Consider the following 7843-nt stretch of genomic DNA (forward strand, 5'->3'; position numbering starts at 1 on the left):
GAAATTATGTAAAGAAAATGCTGATTGGTCGATGACATCACAATGACGTGCACGGTCTCAAACCAAAATATTAAAATATTAAATATTAAAATATTTTTTTCTACCCCTATATAGACTCAACTGAGGTGTCGTGAAAGAGTTTTTTGTTCAGATGATGGGATGGGAGCTTGTTCCCGTGACTCTGTTGGTTCGGCTGGTGGAGTCTTCCTCCCAGTAAGCACACAAGGGGCAGGACTGGAGTCTCTGGAGGAACAGCATTGTAATGGAAGTTTAAAGAAACAGCCCCCGCCCGGATTAGGGGATGATTGTGATGGCCAGCGCTATATCGCGGACCCAACTGTCTTTCTAGGAGAGAGAGGAATAAAGAGCAATGGTGAAGAAGATGATTACATGAGTCCTATGAACAAGTCAGCTTCAGGTAAATAAAAAAAATTACATTACCATAATATGTTTGTGTCTATGACTGTGACAGTTCCTCTTCTGAAGGTTCTAATTTTTATATTTGATCATCTCATAACGATGAGATTAGGAACATCACAATTAGATTTCACATTGATTGCAATCTTTGACATGACCTTACCCCAATATTAAAGATATCACGGTTATATTTTACAGGATCGTCTTTACATTATGTACAATGATTTAAGGTAGAAAAAAAAGTTTTCACATGTAGGGTCACATTTTCATATTTTGATATGCTACTATAATTACTAATCAAGACCATTTAATTGGGAGCCCTAGGATTTAATAAAGCCCACAGTTAGATTTATTTTTAAAGTTGACTGAAATTGTTCTTAAAAGTACACACACTTATTATGCAAACAAAATTTTGTATTTTGTATGTGATTAATCGCGATTAATCGTGATTAATCATTTGACAGTCACAACAAAAATCCCATTACATGTGTGCTATTCTATAGTTTAAAGTTTAAATGTATTCAAAATATGGGAAAAATTGGAATAAGTAGGGCACCTTAAGATTTTGACCGGTAGAATATATTATATGAAATGATGTGCATGTACATCTTTTATTTGACTGGTCAAACTGCAGTTGTTCCCTTTCAACCTCTGATAAGTTGAAACAAAAGCGAGACCAGAGCGCAACATAAATCCAATGTGATGTGTTGAGCAGAAGATAAATCAATAGATTCTGAGTTCCTCCATTATAAATCTTGACAGCAGTTATGGGTCTCATCCTTCACCTTGAAGATCACAGACCCCAAAGAGTGCCAATGAATTGTGGGTGGTGAGCTGCAAGTACTCACTGTTCTTTTAAAGATGTTTTTTATGTTTTAGTATCAGATTTGTGGAAGCTAAAGTACTTTCAAGATGTGCAATGCCAGGCTACAATCTACTGTACGTTTTTTAAAACAGTGCCACATTCTGACTATACAAAGGAGCTACATACATTTAAGCTTCTTAAGGAAAAAGTGGTTTGGGATTGTGCATAAAGTATGAGTAACTACCGCCATGTAATTATGTGCTGTCAACCAATGTCTATTTCTGCAGACCATCTCAGTCCTGTTGAGGAAAATCCTTTCGTATCCCAACGGAGGAATGGGAATGTTAATGCACTGGACAACCAGGGTTACCACAGCACCCCTGACAGAACTCCTAAATGTGAGGATGAATACATCAACCAGCCTCTTTACCTCAACGCATACAACACCGCCGGCGGGCCAAACCCAGAGAACCTAAGGAAAAATGGAGTTTCCATGCCACTGCAGTTGACAACAGCAGCCAACACGGCAAGCAGTCATGTTATCCTCACCACGCAAACTGGAAAAGCCCATAACCACGGCCAGGGAACACATGTTCATTTTGCCATTCCACCTGTTCAGCCTCCCCAAGCAAGATTAATGAGCCAGAATGGACAGCATTCCCAGACGCCGCTTGCCTCTGAATCCAGTTCCTCCGGCAAGCCTGGCAATCCTTCTCTGTTAACTCAAATCTCAGTCGTCAGCCAACAGATCCAACCTTGTCTGGCGAATCCTTCCGGTTGTTTAACCCAACCCAATTTGACACAAGTAAAGTCCACAATCGCAAGCAAAACAGTTTCTGGTCTTCCCGGACACCTTGTTTATCCAGGTAACGTGCTTCAGACGGGCCATACTGGGACTGTAATGGTTGATAGAAAATCGAAGAAGAATTTCGATAACCCTGACTGCTGGCAGCACAGTCTACCCCCCAAAGTGACCCAACTAAACCCTCAAGACCCTTTGCAGGGTTGCAAAAGCAAGCATCTTTACAGGCACAGTGTGCGAGGTCGCGATGCCGTGGCTGAAAATCCGGAATATCTCTCTGAATTTAAAAAGAGACCAGGACCGGTTCTGCCACCTCCACCCTATCGGCACAGGAATACCGTAGTGTAAACTGATTTCTTTACCAACAAGTTCTTGTTTTCCTAGCATGATATTTGGATTTACAAAATAAAGGAAAACTGTCAACGTCAGTATTCATTGCAGGAGGTATTAATGAAGAAACAAATATAAGAGGATATCGGATTTAAAGGGAAAACTGATCTACCAAAGTGCCTCTATTACACAATTTCTATTTTAACAATCAGAATCTAACCATTCAAACCATCTCCATCCCTTAATCTAAACTCCACTCATTTTCCAACAGACTTGAAGTAACATCCCAGATAGCAAGCAACCATTGAAATAATGTTAACAATTTGTCAATGTTAATCCCATTGAATCAATATCAGGCCTGCTATCTTATTTCAATAAACCATGATTATGGTTATCAGTGTTTGCTTTAGTTAAGCCCTTGTTTCAATAGTTGCTTGCTATCTGGCAAGTGATGTTATTAAAACTGGTGTACACCTTGACGAACATCTAGAAAAGTCTATGGTAAGAAAAACAAATCTTGTTTTGGTTTTAGGAAATACCATCTGTCCAGTAAAAGATCAGTTTGACTGCATCCTTTCATTGTGTATTGTGACTCTTTGCATTAATCAATAGATATTTCTCTTTAGTTTACCCCTTTAACTTTCGAAACAAATGACGGACAGGACCTGTACAAAGAGAGAAGTCGCTTACTATCGAGGAAACTTTAAGATGTAAACAGGGTCAAAACTGTGCATTGGTTTCATTTATCATAACCAACAATTTATTAATGGACTAACAATGGTTGGATGCTATTTATTTTCTTTCTTGTACTTGGTGTTTTTTAAAGATCCGTTTTGTACACTTATATGGGAACTTGATATGATACAGTTAAACGAGAAGCACATGGGCCGGCCGTACCACAGTGCTTATAGGGCAAACTGGAAACAAGTGCCTTCCTCAGTGGCACAAAAGCTTTTGTGGTCCAGAGACAGATTTGAACTGGAATCTTCAACTGCTGTATATATATATATATGTGTGTGTGTGTAAAACAAATATGAATATTAACTACTGAGCCACATTATGTGCAAATAGACTGGGAACGTCTCGGTTACGGATGTAACCCTCGTTCCCTGAAGGAGGGAACGGAGACGTCACGTCGTGACCGACGAATTGGGAACTCGCTTAGAGAGACCAATCTGCTTCGAATACTACTAAAACGCCAATGAACTTGGCATTGAGATATTTGCATAATGCTGGCGCCGCCCCGCCAGGTGCGTATATAAGCAGCAGGTGCAAATAGGGAAATTAGCTTCTTATTCGCTGAGAAAGCCGGAAAGTGTGACCGGCCGTAACAGCAGGTGGCAGCACCTGTGGCGACGGGACGTGACGTCTCCGTTCCCTCCTTCAGGGAACGAGGGTTACATCCGTAACCGAGACGTTCCCTTTCAGTCGGTCACTACGACGTCACGTCGTGACCGACGAATTGGGAATCCCTATCAAAACGCCACTAGGGGCTGACCTCTTCCAGTGTCTGCGTAAAGCCCTCCGGTTCCACTTAAGGATAAGGAGAATTAGGTTTTAAGGCAGAAGGCCGGGCACTAGATGTTCCTTTAACCCCACAGAAGTGCCAGCGACTGGGAAGCGCCCTACCTGAGCGGGATAGGAACGCTGCGGAAGCCACCACCCGTCTTAAGGGCTAATGGTGGGCGAAAGTCAACCGTAGTTGAGGAAATAAGACAGCCGTGGCTGTGTAAGCAAAGCAGTGCTCTGCTAAGGGAAACGTGGGCTAGTAGGATTAACCCCACGGAAAAATACTCACAATGGAACCCGGTGGGACACAATGTGGAGCCCGAGCCAGACACATAGGTTCGCGAGGATACAGCTAGTGAAAGGCTGACAGCCAATGCTCCGCAACAAAGGCTGCCAAGGCAGCGGAGGAAGAGCAATTCAAACCATTACGCATTTTTGCTCTGAAGGCCTTCCATACTGACACAGTTATGAAGCATCAGTTGGAGGCTGCAAGCCGACATGCGAGTCTGCTCTCCGTGCCCTCCCTGGTGAGGAAAGAACACGAGAGGATACAGGCTCGATACGAACACTGTAAAATCTAATGAACGTATTAGGTGTCGCCCAACCAGCAGCTCTACAGATGTCTGTTAGCGAGGAACCACGAGCTAGAGCCCAAGATGAGGCAACGCTCCGTGTGGAGTGCGCTCTCAAATTAAAGGGGCAAGGAATACCCTGAAGATTATAAGCCAGGGCGATAGTATCAACTATCCAATGAGACATCCTCTGCTTAGTGACAGCTTTCCCTTTCTGCTGGCCACCATAACAAACAAAGAGCTGGTCTGAGGTCCTGAGGCTTTGCGTGCGATCCACGTAGAGTCGCAGTGCGCGTACGGGGCACAACAAAGCCATGGTTGGGTCTGCGTCCTCCGGGGGCAGCGCTTGCAAGCTCACCACCTTATCTCTGAAAGGAGTGGTAGGAACTTTGGGCACGTAGCCTGGTCTGGGTCTCAGTGAGACAGCAGGACCAAACTAAAAGCACGAATCGTCAACAGAGAATGCATGTAAATCCCCTACTCTTCTTCATGGAGGCCAATGCTATCAGGGTCAGAGTTTTCATTGATAAAAACCTCAGACTCGTAGACTGCAAAGGCTCAAAAGGGAGACCTGAAGGCTTCAGCACCATGGACAGGTCTCAGGAGGAAAGAGGGAGGGCGCGAGGGGTTTAGCCTGCGAGCGCCTCTTAAATGTAATAATTAAATCATGCTGGCCGACTGATCTGCCGTAGATAAGAGAGTGATGAGCAGAAATAGCGGCGATATCAACTTTAATGGCGGAGGGACAGCCTACCATCTAACCTATGTTAAAGATATAAAAGCACAATGTTAATGGGCATTCTCTGGGGTCCTCGCGTTGCGAAGAGCACCGGGTGACGAAAAAGGTTTCTTTAAGCGCGTAAGCCCGTCTTGTGGACGGTGCTCGAACCGCGTCGATGGTGTTAGATACCGCTTGCGATAAATCACCTAAACCTTGCGCGCGCTCAACGACCATACATGGAAATCCCACAGGTCGGGGCGCGGGTGCCATAATGTGCCCCTTCCTTGAGAAAGAAAGTCCTTCCTCAGGGGAATCGTCAGGGAGGGGCTGTCGCGAGGAGCATTAACTCTGAAACCCAATTCCTGGAGTCCAGTACGGGGTGACTAATAAAAGGCTCTCCTCGTCCTGCCTGACTTTGCACAGAGTCTGCGCAGTAAAGCTCACTGGAAGGAATGCGTCTTACCGCATCCCCCGCGGCCAGCTGTGTGCCAACGCATCCACGCCGAGGCTGCCCTCGGTTAGTGAATAAAATAGGGGACAGTGGGTATCGTCCGGCGACGCAAACAGATCTATCTACGCACAACCGAACTTCTTCCAAATTAGCTGGACCGTCTGGGGGTGGAGTCGCCATTCGCCGGGGGCGCAGCTCGGGAAGCGCGTCTGCCGCTGTATTGAGCGTACCCGGGATGTAAATGGCACGAAGGGACCTCAGATGCTTCTGACTCCAAAGGAGGAGATGACGAGCGAGATGCGACAGGTGACGAGAGCGCAAAACCGCCTTAACGGTAAATAACGCAACAGTCGCAGTGTTATTGGTGTCGGCTAATACATCCTTCCCTCGCATCTCCATAGCGGAGCGTACAAGTCCCAGATATACAGCGCACCGCTCGCGGCAGTTGGGGTGCTATGCACACCCCTGAGACTGCAAGCCCGTCATACGTGGCTGATCATCCCGTGCTGAGGGCATTGCAATATACAGAATGCCAGGAGACCCCTCAGGGGCATATCTTCTATCGGAAATGCCGGGTCTACCACGGGGAAAAATTGAAATGACACGCAGGTGCAATGTTTACACGGTGTATGTCGGTGTGCCACGCTCTCCTCGAGACTCGATCGTAAGCCAACGCTGAAGCGGTCTCATATGAAGCAGCTAGGGCGGCGACACAGCCGCAGCATGCTGTCATATGTCCAGGAGCTTCTGAAATTGTTTCAGAGGGACCGCGTACTTCCCTCGAATTAAAGCGAGGCAAGTCAGAACTGACTGGTTGCGCGCTCTTGTAAAACACGCCAATTAGTCGATCGAGTCTTATTTCCATACTGAGAAAAAGGATCCTCTGCACGGGGCAAAGTTGCTCTTTCCCAGTCGACCTGAAGACTTAAACGAGCGAGATGCCGAAGCATTAACTCTCTGTGTTCGCACACGTCTGCCAAGAACGGGCTATTATAAGTCGACGTAGAAAAAAGCAGAATGCGAACAACGCTCTCTCTCTCTGACATTTTAATGCCGTGACTAGCACATGGAGACACGGAGAGAGAGAGACAGCTCGAATGGTGTACTTCGTATTAATATGCCCACCCCACGACGCAGAGCGAAAAACGGTCTAAAGCGAGGGGAGATGGACACATAAAGTACACGTCTACAGGTCTAAGGCTGCAAACCGATCTGAATATTGAAATACGAGCCTCGGCGTTATCATCCAAAAAGAACACCTTCGTAGAGCCGGTGCGTAAATCAAATCGATCGTAACCCGCCGCGTATTTTGGGTACTATGAGATAAAGGCTGGAAAAACCCTATCATCATCATCTCGGTAAGAGGGACCGGCTCGAACATCCTTCGCCAACAGGATATCGACTTTTGCACGCAGTACATGTGCATCGGACGCTTTCACTACAGTGAAACGAAAGCCCGAAATTTTGGGGTGTGCCGGATTCGTAACCGAGGCGGATCGTGCGTAAAACCCAACGAAACGGGCTGGGAACTGAAGCCAAGCACCCAGGCACCGTACGAGGAGAAATAACGACACTACCGAAGTACCCGCGGTGGGGCAGCGAAGCGAGACAGGTGGGACTGCCGGTGCGTCTGCTGTGACAGCATAAGCATCTACAGTATGTGTGTGTGACACTGACCTGAGCCCGCTGAGGGTGACGGTCGTCTGGTCTCCTCAGCGGAGAGCGCAGACTCCGAAGAGGGTGCTGGTGGTCCCGTCTCCTCAGCGGAGAGCTGGAACTCCTCAGGACACCCGCTGGCGATAGAGGAGAGGGAGGAAGAGCACGTAAATGCCCGCTCACATCTCTCTCGATCCTCTGGAGACCTGGAGAAGGAATAGGAATGCACTCTTTTTGTGGTTTTGTGGGTGCCGGCTGAGAAGCCGGCGGAACAGAACAAAACGAAACCAAAGATTCTCCACCCGGCCCTCTACCGGTGGAGGGAGCGATGCCATCACCGTCTCCCGTAGAGTGATCCCATCCGTATCCAGGTCGCCCGTTTCAGGGCCGCTTCGATTTCCGTTTACCACGGGAAGCGGGTGGGGCGGGCGGGGCGGGCTGCCGACGGCTGTTCCCCCTCCGTGGCCTGGAAGATGTTCTAGTGGGGGGGGTGGAGGCAGCCGCCGCAGGGCGCCCTCGGCGAGGAGCAGACGGGGCCGCCGGCGCTGGAGGGCGAGATGCAGGTCGCTTGCGCCGGGGC

The 7843-nt window shown here is 47.5% G+C and overlaps 1 protein-coding gene across 2 annotated transcripts in view; it reads left to right on the top strand.

Annotated features, from left to right (window-relative positions):
- Positions 1–3428, top strand: part of erbb4a (erb-b2 receptor tyrosine kinase 4a) — a 168048-nt gene extending 164620 nt beyond the window's left edge. For both annotated transcript variants that reach the window (XM_065254186.1, XM_065254187.1), the window contains exons 26-27: positions 115–418; positions 1510–3428. In XM_065254186.1, coding sequence (XP_065110258.1) covers positions 115–418; positions 1510–2372 — 1167 coding nt within the window. In that variant the 3' untranslated portion in view covers positions 2373–3428. The remainder of the gene's footprint in view (positions 1–114; positions 419–1509) is intronic.
- Positions 3429–7843: the final 4415 nt, after the last annotated feature.

The sequence above is a fragment of the Paramisgurnus dabryanus genome, chromosome 4 (assembly GCF_030506205.2).
Source record: "Paramisgurnus dabryanus chromosome 4, PD_genome_1.1, whole genome shotgun sequence".
NCBI lineage: Eukaryota > Metazoa > Chordata > Actinopteri > Cypriniformes > Cobitidae > Paramisgurnus > Paramisgurnus dabryanus.